The following is a 26,108-nucleotide window of genomic DNA, read 5'->3' on the forward strand; positions in this document are numbered from 1 at the left end:
CCCTCATGACCTCCCACACGTTCCCACTTCCCCACACACAACAGGGACAGGCCTCTGGAATCCGAGGGACAGCCAAAGGAGGACCAAGATGAAAAAGCACCCAAGGAGCTACCAAAGGTAAGGCAGCCAGCACCAGGTGTCACAACTGCTTCTGCCAAGAGAAGGAGAATTGGTGGTGATTCCTTCCTGAGAGGGACAGAGGGTCCAACTTGCCGACCTGACTCATCCCACAGGGCAGTCTGCTCCCTCTGGGGCCTGGGTTAGGGGTGTCATTAGGGGCTGCTAAAGCACTCTGATTATTATCTGCTTCTGCGCATGCAAATGGGCAGTGAGGTGGTCAAGCAGAGAAGACCAGAAACAATCAGAAGGGACTTCAGGGCAGTGGGGCAGATGACCTTGGGAATGGCATAACTGCGTGGGGGCTGAAACTGTCAGCCCAGCTGAAGGGCAGCTGTGCTTCCCCAGGGCCTCCAAGTGCTTCCCCAGGGGCTCCAAGTGCTTCCCCAGGGGCCCAGCTCCCATGGCTGTATGTGAGCACACGCAGCATGGGCAGTGAGAGCAGCTGGAGATGCTGGTGTGCCTGCAGTGCCGTGCTCTGGTTGGCAGCCTGGAGGCGTGGTGGAGTGTCTCCCACAGCTGGTGTGTTGGGACAGAAGGGGACAAGCTCTTCATGAAGGACCGGCAGAGGAGACAAGGAGGTGTTGCCCTCTATGCCACTGACCGGCTAGAGTGCAGGGAACTCCACCTGGCGAGTGGTGATGCTGAGTGCCTGTGGGTGAGAGGAAGGGTAGGGGATGTTACAGTGAGGGTCTGCCGCAGACCACCTGCCCAGGTAGAACAAGTGGATGAGGCCCCTCATAGATAAGAGTCGCTGCTCATTCATGCACCCTGGTCCTCATGGGGGCATGAAGCAGCCTGACATCAGTTGGAGAGACAGCACAGCAGGCCTAAAGCAACCCAGGAGATTCCTGGGATGTGCTGATGACAACTTCCTCCTCCTTGCAACAGAAGAACCAACAATGGAGGTGCTGTGTTAGACCTTGTCCTCACCAACAGGGAGGGGTTGGGGGGAATGTGAGGCTCATGGGCAGCCTTGGCTGCAGTGACCATGAGGTGGTGAAGTTTGAGATCCTCAGTGTGGTGAAGAAGAGGGAACTCAGTAAGCTTGAAGCCCTCGACTTTGGAAGAGCCAACTCTGGCCTCTTCAGGAGCCTCTTTGGTAGAGTACCATGAGACAAAGCCCTGGAGGGAATGTGAGCTCAGGAAAGCTGGTTGGCTTTCAAGGTTCTTCACCTCCAGTGTTTTGTCACCAGAGGAGGATAATAACAGGCTATGTGGAAGCCAGAAATGACAAGGCACAGAAATGCAGCCAGTGGGAGCAAAGCCTGAAAGTGACCAGGCTGGAATCAGAAGTGGCTGTTTGTAGAGTGCCTTTTGTTTGTGGTTAAATTGGACATGGCACAGGTCCACCACCAACTGCAGAGAGCACAACTGCTTGGAAGGGGAAGGGGAGGAAGCATTGCCTAAATCTTTAGTCTCTGTTGGTGCTGGTGTTGGATGGGGATAATGCACTTCCTAGGGAATCAGGGAGCAGGATTTTGACAAGCACATGTTGGGGTCAAGGCTTTTCTGGTCAACAATCATCAGGAAGTGGTGTTTGTTGTCCTCTGAAGGTCACTTGAGGCATATGGTAAGACCTCACTTGCAGTGCTGTGTCTAGCTCTGGAGTCCTCAACACAGGAAGAACATGGACCTGATGGAGCAGCCCCAGAGGAGGGCTGTGAGGATGATCAGGGGGCTGGAGCACCTTTGCTCTGAGGACAGGCTGAGGGAGCTGAGGTTGTCCAGCCTGGAGAAGAGAAGGCTCCAGGAAGATCTTAAAGCAGTCTACCAGGACCTGAAGGGGGCTACAAGAAGGCTGCAGAGGGACTGTTTGCAAAGGCCTGCAGGGACAGGACAAGGGACAATGGTTTGAAATGAGAGAAGAGCAGATTTAGATTGGATGTGAGGAACAAGCTCTGCCCCACGAGGGTGCTGGAGCACTGCAACAGGTTGCCCAGGGAGGGAGTTGAAGCTCCATCCCTGGAGATCTACAAGGTCAAGCTGGCCAAGGCTGTGACCAAGCTCATCTACTGGAGGAGGTCCCTTCCAACACAAACTATTCTATGATGACTCTGCATAGGTAGCTGTGAGGAAACCCTGGGAACAAAGAGCTCTTGAACTGTGGGGCAGAGAGCACCATAAGGGCTAAATACTGAAACAGTGCAGTCAGTGGCTGCCCCCCACGCTGCTTCCCTGCAGACAGAGCACAAATTCACCTTGTCATAGAATCATAGAATCAACCAGGTTGGAAGAGACCTCCAAGATCATCCAGTCCAACCTAGCACCCAGCCCCATCCAGTCAACCAGACCATGGCACTAAGTGCCTCATCCAGGCTTTGCTTGAACACCTCCAGGGACAGTGACTCCACCACCTCCCTGGGCAGCCCATTCCAATGGGAAATCACTCTCTCTGGGAAGAGAGAGTGTCCTTGTGCTGCCTGTGCCCTGCCTCTCTCCAAAGGTCAGAGCCAGCTTCCTCAGGTGCTGTGAGAGCTGGTGCAGCTACCAGGGCAGCTGGCACAAGCAGGGCTGAGCAAGAAGGGCTGGCTGTAGCAGCCTTGGTAGAGTTAGGTAATGGTTGGACTTGGTGACCTCCTCTCTGTCAGGCACCGAACTGCTAGGGAAGTCAATGAGGCTGGGAAAGAGCTCCCTGCTGGTCCTTCAGGATGTCAAGAAGGCTGCCATAGGTGTCCAGATGTGAACTATGAAACCGTGGAGGAGTAAATTGCTTCTCTCTAAATCAAGCAAGAATTCCAGGTCAGCAAAATCAAATCTCTTTGACTGGCAGTAGCCAAAAAAATAAAGGAGGGGGGCAAAAAGTGACTTGCTTTGTTTGTTTGCTTTTAAAGATCGCTGTTAAGAGTGCCCTGGAGCACTGTAGGAGTAATGGGTTTGAAAAGAGTCCTCCTGGAACTGAAGTGCTCAAAGAGAGAAGCTGCTGAATTAAGGCAATCATGAGCTCCTCTAGAGAACTGCTTAGCTTGCAGATTCCCAGAGCAGCTGTCAGGGCTGCATCCTAAAATTCCAGCTTCAAAAACGGAGTGAGAGAAATCTGCCCTTCTAGAGGGGCTGGAAATAACCTTGTTGATGAGGAAAGGCAAATCTGAGCTGGAGCTGTGCAGCATGACCTGAGGAAGGACTTCTTCTGGGCTCTCTAAGCCCATTTATTAGCTATGACAACAGGACAAGGGGCAGTGGGTGCAAGCTGGAGCAGAGGAGCTTCCATGGGAACATAAGGAGAAACTTTCCCTGGGTGCCCTGGAGCAGGCTGCCCAGAGATGTTGTGGAGTTTCCTTCTCTAGAGACATTCCAAACCCATCTGCTGTGACAGTGGTGCTGGACTGGATGGTCTTTGGAGGTCCCTTCTACCTCTTAACGTTCTGTGACTGTGTTTAGGCAGAAGAAAACCTCTTTGGGAGCTCTGCAGTCCAAGCCCCTGCTTGCAGCAGGGATAACTGTGGTTAACATCAGGTTGTTCTTGCATTAAGCAAACCTGAGCAGTTCACCCAAACATGTGCTCATGTGCTCCAGCTTAGGCTGTGTTATGATCTCAGGAATCCATTTTTAAATGCTGGTTTTGCAGCCAAGGAAAGATTCAATTTTATAACCAATAAGATAAAGTGGGGAAAAAAAAAATCTCTGCTTCCTAAGCAAACAAAATGTGTCTGAACTGTCTGAGGGAATGCAGCCATCCCTGGGCAGTGCCTGTGTCACTCTGAGGAGCCACCAAGCTCAAAGGAGTTCGTGGAAGGTCTCTGTTGATCAGCACATTCAGACAACTCTGAGCCAGGGACAGTGACCCCTCCAAACGACAGCACAGCTGTGCAGTGAAGATTACTTCACCTCTCAGCTGGGCCCTGAGAAGGGCAACAAAGCTGGTGAAGGCTCTGGAGAGCAGATCTGGTGAGGAGCAGCTGAGGGAGCTGGGGTCATTAAGCCTGGACTAAAGGAGGCTCAGGGGAGACCTCACTGCTCTCTACGGCTCCCTGAAAGGAGGTTGGAGCCAGCTGGGGGTTGGTCTCTTCTCCCTAGTAACAAATGACAGGATGAGAGGAAATGGTCTCAATTTGTTCCAGGGCAGATTTAGGTTGGATATTATAAGAAACTTCTTGACCAAGAGAGTGGTGAGGGCTTGGAACAGGCTGCCAAGGGAGGTGGTTGAATCCCCATGGCTGGGGGCATTTTAGAGAGGCAGAGATGTGGAGCTAAGGGACATGGTTTAGTCCCAGACTGTGCAGAGTTAGAGAAGGTTTGGACTCAATGAACTTAAAGGTCTTTTCCAACTGAAGGGGTCCTGTGAGTCCATGTAGCCTTCCCTCACATGCCCGTTGTGGGCTACCCTGAGCTCACAGCCTGATCTGCTCTCCGCCCAGATGAGCAGGCAGAGCTGCCCCAGCCTCTCCTTGCAGGTCGTGGGCTGCAAGGCAGGGCTGCTTTGGTGACCCCTCACTTTGCTCTTCAGTTGCTCCACCTTTCTGTCAGTGGGTGGCTGTGACGAAAAACTGGCCACAGCCTTCTGAAGCTCATCACCTGCTCCCCACAGTTTATCTCACCACCTGACTCCCTCCTCCTCCTCCTCCTCCTAGCTTCTCCTCGGGTTTAACACAGAAGCTTGACTCACAGGCTTCAACAAGCCTTCAGGAAAGCTTGACCTAATGAGCTGCTTTTTTGAAGTGTCTACCATGTCAGGAGCCAAGACACAGCCCAGCACCATAGCAACAGCTCCCTCAGATTCTCTGCAGTCATGCTTTCTCTGCACCCTTCCATCAGAAAACTTAAGTGGCATAATTACATCTGTGCAGCTGAAAGATTTGGGACCACTTCTGTTGTGTTTTGCTTCAGAGAGAAGGGGGTGGGGGGAAAAAAGGCCCAATTTTCTCTTAAAAAAGTGAATCTATATTTAGCTGTGAATGTCAGTGGGCTGAACCATCAGCAAACTCTGCTCCTTTGGGCGCCAGCTTGAGGGCAACTTTGCTTGCTTCTGCAGCTCTGCCAGGGAAGTGGGTCCCACCCTGCACCACCAGACCCTTGGGCAGGGCCTGGGCTCGCCACTCGCTTGCAGGCACCTGCAGTCCACTCTGCCATGGCACTATGGGCACCCAGGGGCCGTGCCTGGTTCCTCTCCCGGTGATGTCAAACACTCTGGCACTGCTCCTTGGCACAGCCAGCCACACTCACACTGCTGCTGCCTTCGAGGCTCAGCTGCCAACAGCAGGAGCATCTGAGAGTGCCAAGAGATAGGATCATTCTGCAGGGTGTTCTCTTTGTCTTCTTTTCCTCCACCCCTCAGCCCAACATCTGGCAGACTTTGTTCTCCTTTGTGCTCCTTTTTTTGCCCTGTTTTGGGGCTATTCTGGGACATGTGGCAGGCAGGCTGAGCGTCCCAGTGCCCTCCCATAGTTTGTCTCTGCTGTCCTCACTGATAAATGTCACTGCTGTCTACATCCAAATATTCATGAGCATTAATTGTGCTTCTTCAGGTGTGATGCTGAGGAAAGCAGTTCTCTTGTGTCTGAATCAAGGGCAGTCTACCTATAACCTCTGAATGCTCCTTGTTGTGGGAGATGAGAGCCAGGAGGACATTCCTGCTGAGGGTAGGCAAATATCTTGGCTGGCTCCATCTTTTAACGGTGATGCAACTGTTGGTTAATTGCTGGGAGCTCCTGTGGGGTGGAGCTGGTCACAAAGCCCAAGAAGGTGGCTTCTGACACCCAGCAGAAGCTGCCCCTGCTTGCAACAAACACATGGATGGGAGCAGAGCAAAGACACAGAAGATCATCCTGGTTAAACAGATCTGCTGGGGCTTAGGAGGGCTTCCCTGGGCAGCAGGGTCAGAATGTTCAAAGACAGACAGGCATTTCCATAGGGAAGAGGAGCTGAGAGGAAAGAGGAGATGGGAACCATTGCTAAAGGAGGCAGACTGCTCGTCAGGCCGTGCCAGCAGTGCTCAGCAGGCTGTGGGAGAGCTGAGCCATGCCAAAAATCAAGAGATTAGCAAAGTGGGAAACTTAAGTTGCTTCCCAGGTGCTGGAATGAGAGGGTAATTTTCTTCTCCACCCACCCCAAAGGAGGATGCACCAAGCTGTGATGGGCTTCCCTGCTTGCCCACTGATCTCCTGTTCCCTTCCAGCAGCTTTCTGGCTGGCCTCAGCTCCCTCTTTCCTGGACAAGCTTCTCTCTGGCCTGCTGATGGCCTCCTGCATGCCAGCATGAATGTTCTCATCAGGTACTCCTGTGACCTGTCAAGACAGAGCCAGTGCTGAGGGAGCTTCTCCTGGGCAGACCAGGACTGCAAGACGAGGGGCTGCCCCTGCTCCCTTGCCTCCCGGCCTGGCATCCCCTGGCCAGGCAGGTCAAGGCTGGAAGAAACAGCTACAGAGCAGTGTCTGGCAGCTGATGCCCTTGACCTTCTCCTTAGAGAAGACTATGGGCACGAAGGGCTCTTCTCCAGGCTCCAGCAGCAAGGAGGGTGTGCAGGAAGTGGTGCCCGTGGGGCAGGTAAGGGGAGCAGCCATCACCCCCTGGCATGACCCCGGTGCAGGGCTGCCCTTCGTGCACACTGGCTGGTAGTCCCATGGTGTTTGTGCCCTCCCCTGAGCAGCTGGTGGGCACAAGCAAGCCTTCTGGACCCAACCATCCCATAGAGAGCAGGAGTGTGCCTCGGGCACTCCCCAGCCCAGCAGAGTGAGCAGGGAGAGGGTGACCCAGTAGTGCCAGCAGCTGGCAGTTACTGCCCTTGAGCCCCGAACAAAGTGCGCCTAGGCTTGGCCTGAGCTGCAGGCAGGGCTTTGTGCCAGGCATGTCACTGCACACCGTGCTCCTCTGCAGTGTGCCATCACCTCTGCAGCTGTCCTCCCCCCAGCTCCTGTCTCCTGGGAGTCTGCATGACCTGCAGAAGCAGATTCCTTGTGAGCACAGGAGTAAGTCCTGTGCCTTGCTGTGCTGCTCACCCCTCTGTGTGCAGTGTGAAGCAGATGTTTCCTCATCTGCACTCTGAGGAGTGAGCCCTCCCCACCCAGGTAGAGCAAAAGCAGCTCTGGGGGTAGCAAGCAGAGGCAGGAGCACAGAGCTCCTGGCTGTGCAGGACCACTCCTCAGCCACAAGCAGACGGAAGTCTGCACTCTGGATCTGTGCACTGCACTTCCCAGGGGGGTTCTGATTCCATATCTCATCCTGGAAGCAGTTGCAGGTCAGTCCAGCACAGGGACCAGCAACAATGCAGCTTGCTGCAATCCTTTTACAGCTCTTCTGGCCCAGAGGTCATAGAATCATAGAATCAACCAGGTTGGAAGAGACCTCCAAGATCATCCAGTCCAACCTAGCACCCAGCCCTATCCAATCAACCAGACCATGGCACTAAGTGCCTCATCCAGTCTCTTCTTGAACACCTCCAGGGACAGTGCCTCCACCACCTCCCTGGGCAGCCCATTCCAATGCCAATCACTCTCTCTGCCAACAACTTCCTCCTAACATCCAGCCTAGACCTCCTCTGGCACAACTTGAGACTGTGTCCCCTTGTTCTGTTGCTGGCTGCCTGGGAGAAGAGACCAACCCCATCTGGCTACAGCCTCCCTTCAGGTAGTTGTAGACAGCAATGAGGTCACTCCTGAGCCTCCTCCTCTCCAGGCTGCACACCCCCAGCTCCCTTAGCCTCTCCTCATAGGCTTTGTGTCCCAGGCCCCTCACCAGCTTTGTTGCCCTTCTCTGGACAAGTTAAAGCACCTCAACATCTCTCTTGAATTGAGGACCCCAGAACTGGACACAGCACTCAAGGGGTGTTCTGACCAGTGCTGAGTACAGGGGCAGAATAACCTCCCTTGTCCTGCTGGCCACACTGTTCCTGAGCCAGGCCAGGATGCCATTGGCTCTCAAGAGCTTGTTGAGCATCTTGAACTCCTCTCATCTGACCTGCCAGGATCTGTTTGCCTCTGTCCTCTGGCAGCTGGGACTCATGAGACAAGCAAAGGAGACCTGCAAAAAGCGTTGTGTGGTTTCACTCACCTTTACTTTTTGGTCCTTTAGTACTTTGGTGGCTGAGGGCCACTCACTTTGACCAAGGTGCAGAGATTATTCTGCTCACCAGTTTGGTTTCCCTTGTTGCTGGCCAGTAGTGTCCCTGCTCTGTGCATGACTGCAGAGCTGTGGTTTCAACTCGCAGCACTGCACATGCTGCAGCTGAGCCAGAGGTGCCATTTCTGCATGTGAACCTGAGCTGTTGTGCTCTTAAAGCTGTAACTGTCTGGTTGCAAGCCCATAATTGAGGTTGTTCTCCTTTATGGTATTGTAGAAGGCTTTTGCTGCCTGGCAGGTTTTTCCTGGTGGATGCACTCAAAGGCAAAATTCTGTTTCACAGAGGATCTCCTTTTTAGCTTTCCCTGGCTCTGAAATGGAGCCTTGCTCTTTGGCAGTGATGCTGGGGTTACTGGGGGGGCTGCTGAGGTTGCAGGTGACACTCCCTGTTCTGCTGTGGTGCCTCTCCAAGACACTAATGCTGACCCTGTGTCTGCAACCAGGCAGCTGAACCCCATCAGTCATGTTAAGCAGAGCTTGACCCCCAGTGAGGATGTGAAGGTGAAACAGGCCTTGCCTGCTCAGCTTGGCTGCTTCCACACAGAGCCATAGGAGAATAGAATTCACAGCTAGGAAAGACCTTTAACATCACAGAGTCCAACCACTGTCAAACTGCTAAGGCTGATGCTGAACCATGTCCTCCAGCACATCTCTGCCTCTTTTGAACACCTCCCTGGAGAGCATCTTGCCTCCTCTCACGTGGACTTCAGAGCAACACCTAAGAGAGGGGCAAAATGCTTTGAGGTGTTTCCATCCCGGGCAGAGGAGCAGAGCTGGGGGGACTGGTTGGTGTGCTGGTTTAACACAAGCTGTGCACAGCTGTGACAGGCACCAGGGCTCTGCCTGTCTTCCCAGCAGGACATAGACTCATAAAACAGCTGTGGTTGGAAAAGCCCTTTAGGGTCACCAAGTCCAACCATTACCTAACTCTACCAAGGCTGCTACAGCCAGCCCTTCTTGCTCAGCCCTGCTTGTGCCAGCTGCCCTGGTAGCTGCACCAGCTCTCACAGCACCTGAGGAAGCTGGCTCTGACCTTTGGAGAGAGGCAGGGCACAGGCAGCACAAGGACAAGGTGAATTTGTGCTCTGTCTGCAGGGAAGCAGCATGGGGGGCAGCCACTGACGGCACTGTTTCAGTATTCAGCCCTTATGGTGCCCTCTGCCCCACAGTCCAGGAGCTCTTTGTTCCCAGGGTTTCCTCACAGCTACCTACGCAGAGCCATCCAGCCTGACCTTGAATATCTCCAGGGATGAGGCCTCAACTCCCTTCCTAGGCAACCTGTTGCAGTGTTGCAGCACCCTCATGGTGCAGAGCTTGTTCCTAACACCCAATCTGAACCTGCTCTTCTCTCATTTGAAACCACTGTCTCTTGCCCTGTCCCTGCAGGCCTGTGCAAGCAGTCCCTCTGCAGCCTTCTCGTAGCCCCCTTCAGGTCCTGGTAGGCTGCTTTAAGATCTTCCTGGAGCCTTCTCTTCTCCAGGCTGGACACCCCCAGGTCCCTCAGCCTGCTCAGCCTTGCAAGAAGCTACAGAGATCCCTGAGACTCCTCTGTTCACAAGGCTCACACAGCTCTCGTTTTTCAGCAGTTGCCAGCACTCCTTTAAAGCACCCAACTGCTCCAGCTCTGCCAGCACCACGCAGCTGTGGGTTCCAGCAGCTGTGGGTTCCAGCAGCTGTGGGTTCCAGCAGCTGTGGGTTCCAGCAGCTGTGGGTTCCAGCAGCTGGGTAGGCAGAAGCAGGTCAAACCTTCCTTCCCCTCCTTGCTTTTCTGTTTCCACACAAGAACTGCATTTGCTCTTCTTCCCAGGGCTTCCTGCTGTTGTGTTGTTTGGTATGACCCACACACCTCTTGCAGCCTGAAGGCTGTCCCAGAGACAGACCTTGTCCTGTTGGTATTCATGTGCAGACACTCGTGGCTCACGTGAACCCAGATTTAGGGCTGATTCCTTGGATCTTGTGGTCACAGCCACCCTTCTCTAGCTCCACATGGCTGCAAACACAAGTCACAGAGAAGGCAAGGCCAGGCATGGCATCACTCTGGGGAGGGGGAAGGCAGTGATGGGCCAAAGCCTCACGTTTGGCACCCTCAGTTCTCAGGCTGGGTGTTCCATTGAGTGAGAGAATTCAGCACCCCCCAAGGGAAGCGAAAGACAAGCTGCAGTGAGGGATGGCAGGAGCTGAGCCTCCTCCTACAGAGAGGGTTAGAATCAGAGAACCACAGGATGGTAGGGGTTGGAAGGGACCTCTAAACTTCACCCAGTACAAACCCCTGCTGAAGCAGATTCACCCAGAGCTGGCTGCCCAGGGTCACAGTGTCTAGGCAGGTTTTGAAACCCTCCAGAGAAGGAAACTCCACAGCCTCTCTGGGCAGCCTGGGCCAGTGCTGTATCACCCTTAAAGGAAAGAAGTTTCTCCTTTGACTTCAAGTGAAATCTTCTGTGTTCCAGTTTGTGGCCAGTGCTCCTTGTCTTATCACTGGGAACTTCTGATAAGAGCCCAGCCCCGTTCTCATGACCTGCACCTGATACTGACAAGCACTGATAAATCCCCTCTCAGGCTGCTCTTCTCCAGACTAAGCAGCCCCAGCTCTCTCAGCCTCTCCTCATTAGTCTCCTGGGACTGGAAGCTCCAGTTTCTGAGGGAGGGCCCTGCAGCCATGTCTCTAGGAGCCAAGGAGCCTGTGGCTCTGTTTGCCTGCTCCTGTGCAAACACAGGCAAAGCCTGTTCCATGCTGTTCTGACAGCACAAGCAGATCCTTTCTCTGTGGCCTGCAAAAAGAGGAACTGCAGCTTCTGAGCAAAAGGTTTGCTTCGAGCTTCTGCTGCAAAGTGCTGGGCTGGTGGCAGAGGACCCTGTCTGAATAGGAAAGTTTAGCCAGAATGTAGCTATTTATAACAGCATCTGCACTTGGCCTACTGTGTTTGGCTCGGTCCACCCTGTGTTGACAGCTGATAGCCTGTGGAGGAAGGCACTGCTCACTCTTGTGGCACTCCAACGCTAGCCCAGAAGTGTGCCAGGTGGACCCCATGTGCATACTGAAGGGTCCCTGTGCCACCTCTGCCTGTGCTGCCTCCACCTCACTGTCTTAGGATGGTGTCCTTGATGTCCAATGATAGGACAGGGGGCAGTGGCTGCAAGCTGGAGCAGAGGAGGTTCCATGGGAGCAGAAGAAGAAAGCTTTTCACTGTGAGGGTGGCAGAGCCCTGGAGCAGGCTGCCCAGAGAGGTCTCTCCTTCCCTGGAGACATTCCAAACCCACCTGGCTGTGTTTCTGTGTGACCTACTCTAGCTGATCCTGCTCTGGCAGGGAGGCTGGACTGGGTAATCTTTCAAGGTGCCTTCCAACCCCTAACATTCTGTGTTTCTGTGAGGACCTGCAGCCTTGGAGCAGTTCCAGCGGTGAGAGTGCAGCTGGTGCCAGCACTCCTCAGCAGCCAGCTCCGCTCCTCCTCTCGCCCCATTCGTGGCTTCCACCTGCCTCCTGCAGAGCTGTGCTTGTTCTTCTGCCGGTCCTGCCGGACCCTTGCAGCCACTGCGGTCCTGGAGCACTGCCCACAGGGAAGACTGCTTGGCCAGGCACCTGTGGGACAAGGGAGAGCTTCGGTCACAGGCAGGTTAGAACTGGTCTGTGGGGCACTGGGTCCTCCACAGCCTCATTTCAGAGTAGAAGCAGGGCAGGGAAGATGTGCTGCCTCTCGTCTGTGCTGAATCACAGCCTGTGCCTCCTTAGCCTCTCTGTCCCTCTCCCTTCGTGTTCCCAGAGGTTCCTCCTGACGTGCTGCCTGCCCAGGTTCCTTCTTCCCCTCTCGCAGACCTACCTGTTTCCTTGGCAGACAGCACCTCCTCGGGTGACTTTCCAGCCCAGAGGGCAGAAAGCCAGGGGACAGCCAGGAGACACCGCGCAGGCATCGGCACCGTACAGCCACATCACCTCCAGCGAAACTCCACCTTCAGCCACGTCGCAGCAGCTACCTGAATCCCCTCCCGCCACCTGCCCTGCCTCTGCTCCGCGGCCACTCCGCGCAGCCCTGGCCCCGCGCTGTGAAGCACAGGCAGCCGCTGGCCCGGGGCTGCCCTGCTGTGCCTGCCGGCACCGGAGGCACGCAGGAACCTGACCAGCTGGCCCTACAGCGGCGGCCATGCTGGGCTGTTCCCTGCCTACAGCTCAAGCAGCATCGGGGAGAGCTCTGAACTAGGGCTCTGTGGCCAGCATCCGATGGAGGGAGCTCACATTCCTCAGTGTCAGACTCTTGGTCTCTGCTGTCTTATCTACAGGTGACCTCACGCTTTTCTTCCACAGCCAAGTCACAGACTAACAGAATATATTCAATTGGAAGAGATCTTGAAGGTAATCCAGCCCAAACTTTGACCCAGCACTGAAGGATCACCATTAAACCGTGTCCCTAAGCACCAGGTCGACATGCCACTTGAACTGCTCCAGGGGTGGTGACTCCAGCACAGCCCTGGGCAGACCATTCCAATGTTTGAGAACCCTTTCAGTGAAGAAGTATTTCCTAGCATCCAGCCTGAACCTCCCCTGGCATAGCTTATAACCATTTCCTCTGGTCCTGTTGTTTGACACCGTGGAGAAGAGGCTGCCTCCACCTCACTCCAACCAAGTCACTTCATGAGAAGGAAGCAGCCCAAGGCTCAGTCAGCAACATACAGGACTTTCCTCACAAGAGAAACCTGGCAGCACCAAGCAGCTGTCACCGGAGTCACCAGTTCATCACCACTTTGTCACCAAGCCCTCTGGAGAGTCTGAGGCTTTCTCTGCAGAGACAGCTCTTGGGAGCAGAGAGGGGAGCTTCTGCCTTCCTCACCCCAGCCACCCTCCTGAGGGCCCTCCCACATCTGCTTCCTCCAGGCTGGAGATTCTTCTTTTCTATCCTGCAGCCAGCAGACACAGTCTGACTGCTTCCTGCCTCTCTTTGCTCCTTCCCTGGCACCTCTCCCTTCACCCTTCTCATTTTCTTCCCCAGGGCAAAAAGGACAGTCCTTGGTCTTCTCCTAAGCAGTGGGGTGGCTGCCCCTCTTCTCACCACGTAGCCCTTTCCTAAGAGCCCCTGGGAGTCCAGGAGGATGAGCTGTGTGACTGGGGAGCTGAAATGCCCCGGGAGAAAAGCCAGTCATCCCCCCAGCAGGCCTGGGAAGCACCAGCTGTGCTCACTGCCCTGGGGGGCGAAAGCCCTCACCCAGCCCAGAGGTTTCTGCTGTTCCTGTCTGAGTCACTGCAGAAAGGAAAGGCTGCTCTGGCCCTGCTTTGGTTCTTCAGGGTGGCCCCACGAGTGGGCTCATCCCTTGGCTGTGCTCTGCCACATTTCCCTGCTCGCAGCGGTCTGAAGGATGCTGAGCTCCGTCAGTCCGCCCTTCGCACCTGAGCCGCCCCTCCGCTGCAGCTTGCCTCTCGCCCCCCTCCTGGCCTCCCCAGCTCTCTGCTGAGTCCTAGCTCCGGCTTTCTGGAGTCAGCACTCCAGGGAAGCAGGCGTGTTGGGATCTGCAGCATCAGGGTGTAGCCTCCAACACACCCCCCAGTAATCTGGTCTGACCTGCTGGCGGCTCAGGCAGCGGAGCGGAACGCTGGGGGTTGTGCCGCGCTCCCCGGCCGGCTGCGCCTCCGGAGACGGTGAGGGGCAGAGAGGGGAGCCCGGCTGGGCCGGGAGAGCTGCGCTGCGGGCCGGTGCGCCGGGGCCTGCCGAGGTGAGTGAGGGATGCCGGGGAGCGGCGCCGGGCTAGGCTGGAGAGCCACCCCGGGCACCGCCGGCGCCGCCAGCGCTGGGGGACGCAACAGCGGCCGCGGAGCGGGAGAAGGCTCCCGCAGCGTGTCAGGCTCCCTTTGCAAAGAGAGAAGGACATCCCCTCCGGCTCCTCAGTACCCCTGCAAGCCTTCATTGCTACCAGAGCCTTGTTGGGAGCAGAAGAGACACCTTCTAACCAGGAACTTCTTCTAGCTAGGAAGTTAGAAAAGAGGTCTGGTTAAAAAGAGAGGCACTAAAAAGGAGCAGGGTGAGACCAGTGGTTCAGGTGCTACTGTACCCTCCAAGGATGTCTGAGCAGCAGGAACATACATCCCTTGGCATGTCACTCCTTGAAGGACAAGGCAGGCAGGGGGGGAAGAAGCCAAACCCCAGCAGCTGGAGGAGTTGGGCAAGGGCTGCAGAGCCCACAGGCAGGACATCTCAGGGCAGCTGCTGCTGGGGAAGGACAATGGTAGGGATTAGGAATCCCGATGATCTCTGCCTTCTTCCAGGTGAGCTGGGACTGGCAAAGCAGAAGTAGGATTTGCAACAACGGAGTGCCAGAAGAGCTCTGCAGAAGGGCAGATCCCTTCCCAACCGCACCTGGCAGTGCCAGGCTGAAGCTGTCCTGACAAATCAGCCCTTATGCTTCCTTAGAAGATTGTCTCCTCTAGCCTGGCCTGACAGGGCTTGACAATTGTGGCAAACACACTTTTGCCTGCCACAGGAACTGACACCTCTTCAGAGCTTGGTTCGTTTTTGGTCCCTGACACGTGCCAGTGGTGCAAAACTGGACCCTGAGTAGGATCTCAGCTCCAAAGCACCCAAGCCCTTTGCCCTGGCTTGTGACTGAATTGAATTTGCTTCTCACTTCCCCTATTTCATGTCTATTTCTTGTCTGGCAAGTTTTCTGGGGAGAGGGATGCTTTAGTTTCCCCCTGTCTGTTCTGGGAGGGCTCTGAGTTAGCACGAGATTAAACACAAGCAAGTATTTGTCACTCTGACCCAGGGAAGGTCTCCTCAGCTGCAAGGCCACCTGGGTGTTGCTTCTTTCACAGTGATGTTTGCTTTCAGAGATGTGTTTTAGCTTATCAGCTTGTGATAACAAAGTTCATGTGTTGTGGGCAGCCAGAAGCACATCAGGAAGTGAGAACGGAGAGGAGATGAACTGAAGCCTGACAGACACAGAATCAGCCACAGCACAGCAGGGCACAGCTGTGATTTGGATGAACAAGTCACGGAAGAGCCTGCTGAAGAGTTCTGGCTTGGTCTGAGCTGCTGGCAGCTTCGGTGCCCTGATCAAAACCTCTGCAGTGACAGGGATCCATAGCCAGCAAGTCCTCGTACGCCCTTGGCTCGTCACCAGGAGAGAGGTAAGTGAGGAGGAAACAGCTGGGAAGCTGGATGGTCAGGGTGTGCTGGGCACTGGTGCCCATGAGCTGCTGCCTGTGTGCTGCCAGCCCAGACCACAGGGTGCTGAGGAATCTGCTGTGCCATTCCGGTGCCCTGTGAACCTGGAGGTGCAAGGTACAGCTCAGTGTTTATCCAAACAGACCTTTTATTTGGGATCCTGGGATGCTAAAAGCATGGGCAACCTGCAGAGATTACTTGCCAAGGTGTCTACAGAGCAAGTCCACTTCCACTCTTGCCTCTCAGGAGATATGGGACTGACACCTCTGGGGAGCAGGCAGAAGCAGTGTGATCAGCCCTCTTGAGTTAATTACAAAGATCTCAGCTTTGGTGTCATGTCTGCCATCAAAACCAAGCCACCCTGAGTCCTGGATGTGTCTGCAGTTTGAATTGTCAAAATGATCTCATTTCTTTGCCAGAAAAGAAAAGAAAAGGTGAAAAGTGGAGCTTAAATACCAGCTGCAGCAGGCGAAGAGCAGCCGTGGTTACGAGAGGTGGCTTCAATTTGTAAAGCAAAGCTGGGAGCTTGTGTGGAGCTTTGCTGTGCTCTCTGTTATTTCCTCTTGGTTTCAGATTTGCTAAGCGAGCTCATGCAGACTGCTCTCAGCTGCACTGCTCTGCACCCCAGCTCTCTGCAAGCCCTAGGCAGCCCCAGAGCACTCCCAGGGCTTAACTGAAGCTCTGACCCTGCAGTGTGCCTGGCAAGAGGTTTTCTGATCTTTTTCCACCTCACTTTTAGCCCCATGAATAACTTCATGTCCCACCACACTGTGCTCCTTCAGCAGTTTTGTGGTGCTAGGAGGTAGTGCTCCAACTTCTGCCGTGTAATTGCTTGCTTTCCTGATGCCATAGAATCATGGAATGGTTTGGGTTGGAAGGGACCTCCAAAGGTCATCCAGTCCAACTCCCCTGCAGTCATCAAGGACATCCTCCACTACAGCAGCTTGCTCACAGCCTTGGCCAGCCTCACCCTGAATAGGGATAAGGAATCAATTCCCTGCCTGGGCAACTTGTTGCAGGGTTACAGCACTCTCATGGTGCAGAGCTTGTTCCTAACATCCAATTTGAATCTGCTCTTCTCTCATTTCAAACCATTGTCCCTCATCCTGACCCTGCAGGCCTTTGCAAACAGTCCTTCTGCAGCCTTCTTGTAGCTCACTTCAAGTCCTGGCAGGCTGCTGTTAGGTCTGCCTGGAGCCTTCTCTTCTCCAGGCTGGATATCCCCAGCTCCCTCAGCCTGTTCAGCCTTGCAAGAAGCTACAAAGATCCCTGTGACTCCTGTTTACAGAGCTCACACAACTCTCATTGTTGACAGCAGTCTCTAGCATTTCTTTAAAGCACCCAGTGTGGGCTGTTGTGTTCTGTCCTCTGAGCTTCCCAACCCATTTCAGATGGCATCAGTTTTGATTCATTTGGTGAGGACTCCAGTCAGAGTTAATTGCTCTGGATTCTGGAGGGGGGTTTGGATATTTTTGCATCTACCTGAGAGAATCATCATGGAATGGTTTGGGTTGGAAGGGACCTCCAAAGGTCAGCAGGGACATCCTCCACTTGATCAGGTAATTGAGCCTGACCTTGAATATCTCCAGGGTTGGGGAATCAACCAACCACTCCCTGGGCAACCAGTTGCAGGGTTCCAGCACTCTCATGGTGCAGAATTTGTTCCTAACATCCAATCTAAATCTGCTCCTCTCTCATTTCAAACCATTGTCCCTCATCCTGTCCCTGCAGGCCTTTGCAAACAGTCCCTCTGCAGCCTTCTTGTAGCTCACTTTAGGTCCTGGCAGGCTGCTATATGGTGCTCCCAGAGCCTTCTCCAGGCTGAACACCCCCATTTCTTCAGCCTATCCTTGTAGGAAAGTTGCTCCAGCCCCTGATCATCTTGGTGTCCCTCCTCTGGACCTGTTTCATCAGGTCTGTGTCCTTCCTGTGTTGAGGGCTCCAGAGGTGGACATAGCACTGCAGGTGAGGTCTTACCAGAGCAGAGTAATCACAGAGTATCATAGAATTGTTTTGGTTGGAAAAGATCTCTAAGATCATCGAGTCCAGCTGTCATCCTAAGGCCACCATGGCCATTAAACCATGTCCTCAACTGCTTTCTCTGTGTGTTTTTAAACACTTCTGGGGATGGTGACTCCACCACCACCCTGGGCAGCCTTTTCCAATGCCTGACCACTCTTTCTCCTGACACTGCTGGTGAGAGAGTGCCAGCAGAGAAGATGGAGTGAGAAGCCAGGCACACATCTCAGAGTACTCCTACCTCTTCCACCCCCTCTATCCCAGTACAGGGAGGGTTTTCCACCCAAAGGAAAAAAGAAGTCAAAACTCAAATCTCAGGGTTTTGCATTTGCTGTGGGATTTCCCTGCCCAGCAGCTGGTTTATTGCTTCTGGTGAGAAGTGCCCACAGCAGTTGGTGTTGCCCACATCACACCTATATCAGCTCCTCTACCTCTTCCTTCCTCTCTGGTGTGTTTTCTTCCTTGTAGTTTCACCTGATTCTCCTCTGTGGCAGTTGTGTCACATCCATGTCCCCCTTCCCAGGGCAAGAACACAAGCCACAAACTCATCTTCCCCCTGACAGCAGAAAGAAGTATCTGCCTCGGCAGCACCTGTAGCTTGAACTGCTCTTTCCTGTGCTTGCTGGGGAAATGGCCTCAGCAGATGGCACTCAGGGGCTCACAGTGATCTTCACTGAGAGGTAAAAAGATGCTTGCTTCACTTTCTGGCTAACAGGAAGTCACTCACCGAGCAGAAAGTTCCTTCAGGACTGCAAGGCAGCATCTGTGGTGAGGGGGATGAAGATTTAACTGTGGTGCCATCGCCTGCTTACACACCTGAGAATCTGAGACCTCTCAGCAGCTTCCCTGTGGAGCACTGAGCACTTGAGGTTCCTTTAGAGGCAGCCAAAAAGAACATGGCCTGTGGCTCTCAGGCATTACCCAACAGGGACAATCCAACCAGTTCCAGCTCTCCTGTCTCCCTGCTGCCAGCCTGCTTTACCCACAGCTTTCCTCTTTGGTAGGGACAGTCAAAACAGCACCTTCAGAGCTCTGATGGACAGTGCTGTGCTCTCACAGCTTCCCAGCACTGGGCATGTAAGCATAGAACCACAGAATCAACGAGATTGGAAGAGACCTCCAAGATCATCCAGGCCAACCTAGCACCCAGCCCTATCCAGTCAACCAGACCATGGCACTAAGTGCCTCATCCAGGCTTTTCTTGAACACCTCCAGGGACGGTGCCTCCACCACCTCCCTGGGCAGCCCATTCCAATGCCAATCACTCTCTCTGTGAAGAACTTCCTCCTAGCATCCAGCCTAGACTTCCCCCAGCACAAGGAGACTGTGTCCCCTTGTTCTATTGCTGGTTGCCTGGGTGGTTGCATCTCAGGACAGGTCTCTGAGTTCTCAAGTATCTGTGAGGTCAGATTGGAGATGGTCATCTTAGCCAGGATCAGTAGATTCTTGCTTCTTTGTTTCCATCCATCCTCAACCAGAGAGAATCCCCAATTTTACTTTTTTTTGGTGGCCAGGATGCCATGCAGGACAGTGTCAAATGCTGACTCCAGGTAAATTACATCAGCTGCTCAGGATGAACCAAGCAGTGTCTAAACCCACACAGCTCCTGCCCCAGAGGTCTGAAAACAGCTGGAGGGTGGAGGACCTGACTCCCCATGGTGTAAACATCTGCTTAGGTCTGCTTTGAAAGTCTCAGTAGCAGCCACAGTTTGTGAAAAGGTTCTTGGGAGGTTCAGAGCAGGGAGTCTGATGTCTGTGCTGAACAAATTGGTAGAAGGTCTCGTAAAGGATAGACTCAGTGGGCATGCAGTCATAGCAGATTACTGGGAAAGAGTCACTGGGGCTCTGACAAAGGGATGCTGTGTCTCACTTCTCTTCTCTGAAGGAGTAAACAAGCACCTGGACAGTGACCCATATGGGTTTCCAAAAGGCTTTCAGGAGGGATCTCACCAAAAGGAATGTAAAGAAATATAGAGAAAAGATTCCTGCCCAGACAAAGAGTGCCTAAAACACAGGACAGAGAAGGAGGGCAGGTGGTTGGTTTGGCCAGCAGAGTTATAAGACACCACTGCTGGGGTTTGGCCTCTTTGAGTTATTCATGAGGCATGAATAATGGAAGAACAAATCTGTCTGAGACAGAAAATTATGCAGGTTAGAAAAGATGAGGGCTGGCTGCAAAGAACTGTCAAGATGAAGTGAGAGTCACTGGCCTCAAAATAACTCTGGATGTTTCGTCACAGAGGCTGTGGCAGAAATGGAAAGGTCCTGAGAAGGGCAACAAGGATGTTCCAAATTGCACAACAGAGCTTCTGCGAGGAACAGCTGTGGAGACAAGGGCTCTTCAGGCTCAAAAATACCCCCAAAGTTAGCGAGAGGAAATGCAGCAGACGTTGAGAGAGTCATCAGGCAAAGGAGCACAGGGACTGCATGCAGTTCTGGAGCATGCATCACAAAAGGGATGTGGACGTGCTGGAGTGTGTCCAGAGCAGGGCCATGAGGATGCTCAGAGGGCTGCAGCAGCTCTGCTGTGAGCACAGACTGAAAGAGTTGGGGCTGTGCAGTCTGGAGAAGAGAAGGCTCCCAGGTGACCTTCTTGTGGCCTTTCAGTATCTGAAGGGAGCCTACAAAAGAGCTGGGGAGAGACTTTTCAGGCTGTCAGGGAGTGACAGGACTAGGGCAAAGCTGGAGGTGGGGAGATTCAGAGTGGAGGTGAGGAGGAAGTTGTTGAGCATGAGAGTGGTGAGAGCCTGGAATGGGTTGCCCAGGGAGGCGATTGAGGCCCCATCCCTGGAGGTGTTTAAGGTCAGGCTGGATGAGGCTGTGGGCATCCTGATCTGGGGTAGGGTGTCCCTGCCCATGGGAGAGGGGTTGGAACTGGATGATCACAGGATCACAGGATATTAGGGGTTGGAAAGGACCCAAGGAGGTCATCGAGTCCAACCCCCCTGCCAGAGCAGGACAATCCTATCTAACACAGATCACACAGGAACACATCCAGACAGGCCTTGAAAGTCTCCAGAGAAGGAGACTCCACAACCTCTCTGGGGAGCCTGTGCCAGTGCTCTGTGACCCTCACAGTAAAGAAGTTCCCCCTTGTGTTGAGGCAGAACCTCTTTTGCTGCAACTTACATCCATTGCTGCTTGTCCTATCCCAAGGAGCAGTGAGCAGAGCCTGTCCCACCCCTCCTGGCAGCCTTCAGATACTTACAAACATTTATCAAATCCCCTCTCAGTCTTCTCCTCTCCAGACTAAACAGCCCCAGGTCCCTCAGCCTCTCCTCATCAGCCATGCCCTCCAGTCCCCTCATCATCCTCCTAGCCCTCCCCTGGACCCTCTCCAGCAGATCCCTGTCCCTCTTCAACTGGGGAGCCCAAAACTGAACACAGTATAGAAGATGAGGTCTCAGCAGGGCAGAGTAGAGGGGGAGGAGAACCTCCCTTGATCTGCTGGACACATCCTCCTAATCCACCCCAGGATCCCATTGGCCTTCTTGGCCACAAGGGCACATTGCTGTGCCATGGGTAACTGTTATGCACCAGGACCCCCAGATCCCTCTCCACAGGACTGCTCTCCAGCAGTCACCTCCCAGCCTGTACTGGTGCAGTTTGTTGTTCCTCCCCAGATGCAGGACTCTGCACTTGTCCTTGTTGAACCTCATCTGGTTCCTCTGTGCCCAGCTCTCCAGTCTGTCCAGGTCTCTGTGGATGGCAGCACAGCCTTCAGCTGTCTCAGCCAAGCCTCCCAGCTTGGTGTCATTGCAAACTTGCTGAGCAGACTCTGTCTGTCTGTGCCCTTATCAATGTCACTGATGAAGATGCTGAACAGGACTGGCCCCAGCACTGATCCCTGGGGGACACCACTAGTCACAGCTCTCCAGCTGGACCTGGCACCATTGATCACCACCCTCTGAACTCTATCTTGCAACCAGTTCCTAACCCACCTCACTGCCTGCTCTTCCATCCCACACTTCCTCACCTTGCTCACTAAAACGTCATGGGAGATGCTGTCAAAGGCCTTGCTAAGGTCAAGGTAGTCTACATCCACTGCTCTTCCTGAATCTACCCATTCAGTTATAGCATCACAGAATGCTATCAGGTCAGTCAAGCATGACTTCCCTTTGGTAAATCCATGCTGACTACTCCTGATAACCTTCTTCTCTTCCAAGTACCTTGAGATGCCCTCCAACAGGAGCCACTCCATCATTTTTCCAGGGATGGAGGTGAGGCTGACTGGTCTACAGTTTCCTGGTACCTCTTTCTTGCCCTTTTTGAAGACTGGAGTGACATTGGCTCTGCTCCAGTCCTCAGGCAGCTCTCCTGTCTGCCATGATTTGGCAAAGATGATGGAGAGTGACAGAGCAATAACATCAGGCAGTTCTCTCAGCACCCTTCGGTGCATCCCATCAGGGCCCATGGACTTGTGAATGTTCCATGTGTGTAACTGATCCCTAACCCAGTCTGCACTGACCAGTGGGGAGCATTCCCTCCCCCAGGCTTCCTCTCCTTCATCCAGGGTCTGGAGCACATAGGAGAGTTCAGCCCTAGGTGTAAAGACTGAAGCAAAGAAGGCATTCAGCAAGTCTGATCCTTGAGGTCCCTTCCAACCCTGACTGATTCCATGATTCTATGTCTTTCTGCTGTCTCCTCCAACACTAAAATAGGAATTGATTAAAAGAACTGGTGCAAGGAAGTGGCTCTGCACTGGAGCTATGATAATGCTCTGGAGCTCCTTGGCACTCCTGGCTCTGGATGTTGTAGGTGGTGAAGTTTTACACTGAATCAAAAAGCAGCTGGAAAAAATCAGGAAAGAAAACTTTCCATGAGGACTACTGCATTGTAGAATGGGTTGGAAGGGACCCCCAGAGGTTATCCAGTCCAATCCCCCTGCAGTCAGCAGGGACATCCTCCACTAAACCAGCCTGCTCACAGCCTTGGCCAGCCTCACCCTGAATAGGGATAAGGAATCAATTCCCTGCCTGGGCAACTTGTTGCAGAGTTAAAGCACTCTCATGGTGCAGAACTTGTTCCTAACATCCAATCTAAATCTGCTCTTCTCTCATTTCAAACCATTGTCCCTCATCCTGTCCCTGCAGGCCTTTGCAAACAGTCCCTCTGCAGCCTTCTTGTAGCTCACTTCAAGTCCTGGCAGGCTGCTCTTAGGTCTGCCTGGAGCCTTCTCTTCTCCAGGCTGGACATCCCCAGCTCCCTCAGCCTGTTCAGTCTTGCAAGAAGCTTGCTTGCAGCATTGCCCAGATTGATCTTGAATACATCCAAGGATGGGGCCTCAGCCACCTCCCTGGGCAACCTGTTGCAGTGTTGCAGCACTTTCATGGTGCAGAACTTGTTCCTCACATCCAATCTAAATCTGTTCTGCTCTCATTTCGAACCATTGTCCCTCATCCTGTCCCTGCAGGCCTTTGCAAACAGTCCCTCTGCAGCCTTCTCATAGTCTCCCTTCAGGTACTGGAAGGCCACTGGAATGCACACAGGTCACCTCATCACTGGCTCAGGAAATGCCTAACAACATCTTAGAAGCAGCAAGAGAACTTGAGGAAGCATAACGGCAGGATTGCCCTGCTCTTACACTGCTCCTTCCACAGCCCTGCTCAGATAGAGCACTGTTTGCAGCCTGGCTGCTGATCTCACACAGTATGGGCTGTGCTTTCCTGCTACAGCCAGCTTTGATGAGTGCACATTGGATGAGTGAGCAGCGAGGTGGATCAGGAGCTGGCTGAAGGACAGAACTCAGAGGGCTGTGGTCAGGGTGGCACGGTCTAGCTGGAGGCCTGTGGTCAGTGGTGTCCCCCAGGAGTCAGTATGGGGTCCAGCCTCGTTCAACATCTTCAGCATGACCTGGATGACGTGATAGAGTGGAGCCTCAGAAAGCTTGCTGGTGGCACCACACCAGCAGGAGTGGCTGACACACCAGGCAGCTGTGCTGGCATCCAGCACGACCCAGACAGGATGCAGAGCTGGGTGGGGAGAAATCACATGAAATTCAAGAAGAGCAAGTGTAGAGTTGGACCTGGATGAACGTTAGGGTCCCCTCCAACCTAAACCATTCTATGAATCTATGAATGCATGAGACCAGCTCCATCAGCATTTCTTCCTGGGGCAAGTGCTCCTGGACCCAGACCACAGCTCTCACTCCAGCTGATCAATACTTGGCAGGACAGTGCTACCATTAGTACCTAGTCTGGTTGCTGTCCTCACGCCGCTTGAGTCACATATTTGGGTCTGGCCCTTTCTTCTTTGCTGGCTGTGGTGCTCTGTGCTGGTGGGACATAAGCTGCTTCATGTTTCACGGCATGAAGTCACAAAGTCACCTGAAGACATTGCAAGCCAAACGAGCGTTGCTGGTGCCACGCAAGCAAGGATGCCAAAGAGGCAATACTAGGAACTCCAACCAGCTCCACACGTGGGGTAGTGTGGGGTGTTTCACCTAGGAGGAGGAGATAGGTTGGAGTAAAGTCTAACTGGTGTCACTCCTTGGATGTGCAAAGTCCTGTTTTATCTGAAGCTCTTTTGAGTCAGCATTTTCCCTTCAGAATGCTTCCTCTCCACTTTTCTCTTTTTATCTGGAGCTGCCCTGGCTGCTTCCTCTGTGTCCCTTTCTTGATGCGATCAAGATGCATTTTCTGGAGCTGAGACATAAATGATTCTCCACAAACACCTTCTCTGTGCTCTGACTTCTGCCATGTAATAGCTTGCTTTCCTAATGTCATAGAATCACAGAATGGTTTGGGTTGTAAAGGACCTCCAAAGATCACCCACTCCAACTCCCCTGCAGTCAGCAGGGACATCCTCCACTAGAGCAGCTTGCTCACAGCCTTGGCCAGCCTCACCTTGAAGATGTCCAAGGATGTGGCCTTAACTGCCTCCCTGGGCATCCTGTTGCAGGGTTTCAGCACTCTCATGGTGCTTTTTTCCTAATCTATATCTGCTCTTCTCTCATTTCAAACCATTGTTCCTCATCATATCCCTGCAGGTCTTTGCAAACAGTCCCTCTGCAGCCTTGTTATAGCCTCCTTCAGGGACTGAAGGTCCACTTTTCTTAGTCCTTCAGTTTCTTTGTGAGTTACTGCTGCAAAAGCCACCATAGTGAATATTTAATATTTCAAGAGGTCTCCTTCTCTAACTTAAACTCTTCTGCCCTGGTCTTCCACTCCAACCAGGAATTGTGCTGACAGCTGTCAAGATCCTCCATCACACCAGCATCACCACAAGCACTGAAAAGAATTGCTGACCTAGAGGCAGAAGCTGACTCCATCCCTGCCAGAGGACCATGGAGAAGCAATCCAAAGCAGCATCAGTCAAGAGGGAGACAGCCATGTCTACCTGCCAGCTGCAGATGGGGCAATGACCTCCCTATAGCTTCTCAGTGGGGAATGACTTCTCTCAGTGCTCTCCTTTGTGCCTTCTCAGCCCACTGGCAGGCTCAGCCATTCCAGCAATACCCTTCCCTGGCCCTTGCTGGGGATGTCAGCTTCCAATGCATCTCAGACATGCAAGGATTACAGCTTTAATCACCACCTCCTGCTGCCTGGTTACATCCTGATATTCATGACTGGCCTGACTCTGAACGTGCTGGCCCTGTGGATATTTGTCCGCTACCTGCGCCTGAAGTCTGTCGTGATGATCTACATGTTCAACCTGGCTGTGAGCGACCTCACCTTCACCCTCCCTCTGCCCCTGCGGCTCTACTACTATTCCAACCACCACTGGCCCTTTGGTAGTACCCTGTGCCAGGTCTCTGGCTCTGTCTTCCAGATCAACATGTACGGTAGCTGCCTCTTCCTCATGTGCATCAACCTGGATCGCTACGTTGCCATTGTCCACCCGCTTCGCTGGCGCCACATCCGGCGCCCCAAGGTGGCCAAGCTCCTGTGCCTGATCGTCTGGGTTGTGATCTTCGTGGGCTCCATCCCTGCAGCCATAGTCCACAAGCAAAACCACTGCAAAGTACAGAACCAGACCGTTTATCTGTGCTTCGAAAGCTTCAGTGACAACATATGGCAGAACAACCTCTTCCCTCTGGTGATCTTGGCAGAGCTCTTGGGCTTCCTCCTGCCCTTTAGCTGCGTGACCTATTGCTCGGTTCGCATCTTCCAGGAGCTCTGCCAGGACAGCCAGACGAAAACGCTGCGGCAGCAGAAGACCATCCGTCTCCTCTCGGTCAATCTGGTCATCTTCATCATCTGCTTCGTGCCCTACAACACTACCCTGGCAGTTTATGGGCTGATAAAGGCCCAAGTGATGAAGGTTGACCAGCAAACGCAGGCGTCTGTGCGCCAGGTGCTGATCATCACCATGCTGTTTGCCAGTATGAACAGCATGCTGGACCCCTTGATCTACTACTTCAGCACCGAGGGCTTCCGTAACACCTTTAAGAAGCTGCGGCGGGGCCAGACCTGGGACTCAGATATTGGCATGCTTAAGAGTCAGACTGTGGGGAAAAAGTCAGCCCGAGACCATACTGCCTTGAAAGAGCACCCAGCTGAAAACCTGATCCGTCCCAAGGAATCTTTGCCAGCCCTTCCTGCTGCAGTGTTTCTGAGCAGTCCTATTGAGGACTCGGAAATATAGCCACGGGAAGGTCACCCTGCTGCAGAGTCACTCATCCAGTGGCCACAGCAAGCCTCTGGGAGAAAGCTCAGAGCAGCTTAGCACGCTGCTGGAGGGAGCAGAGCAGACTGCACGTGGCTGAAGGTGGTGATCCAAAGCTGAGGGATGAAAGGCTGGTCTGGAATAAACAGAGATCTCTTGGCAA

The 26,108-nt window shown here is 53.5% G+C and overlaps 1 protein-coding gene across 1 annotated transcript; it reads left to right on the plus strand.

Moving 5' to 3' along the window:
* Positions 1-10: 10 nt before the first annotated feature.
* Positions 11-26,108, plus strand: LPAR5 (lysophosphatidic acid receptor 5). Its single transcript, XM_064154832.1, has 3 exons — positions 11-117; positions 15,038-15,282; positions 24,514-26,108. The coding sequence occupies exon 3, from the start codon at positions 24,818-24,820 to the stop codon at positions 25,922-25,924; it is 1,107 nt and encodes a 368-aa protein (XP_064010902.1). The 5' UTR covers positions 11-117; positions 15,038-15,282; positions 24,514-24,817; the 3' UTR covers positions 25,925-26,108.

This window comes from Pogoniulus pusillus, chromosome 15 (assembly GCF_015220805.1).
Source record: "Pogoniulus pusillus isolate bPogPus1 chromosome 15, bPogPus1.pri, whole genome shotgun sequence".
NCBI lineage: Eukaryota > Metazoa > Chordata > Aves > Piciformes > Lybiidae > Pogoniulus > Pogoniulus pusillus.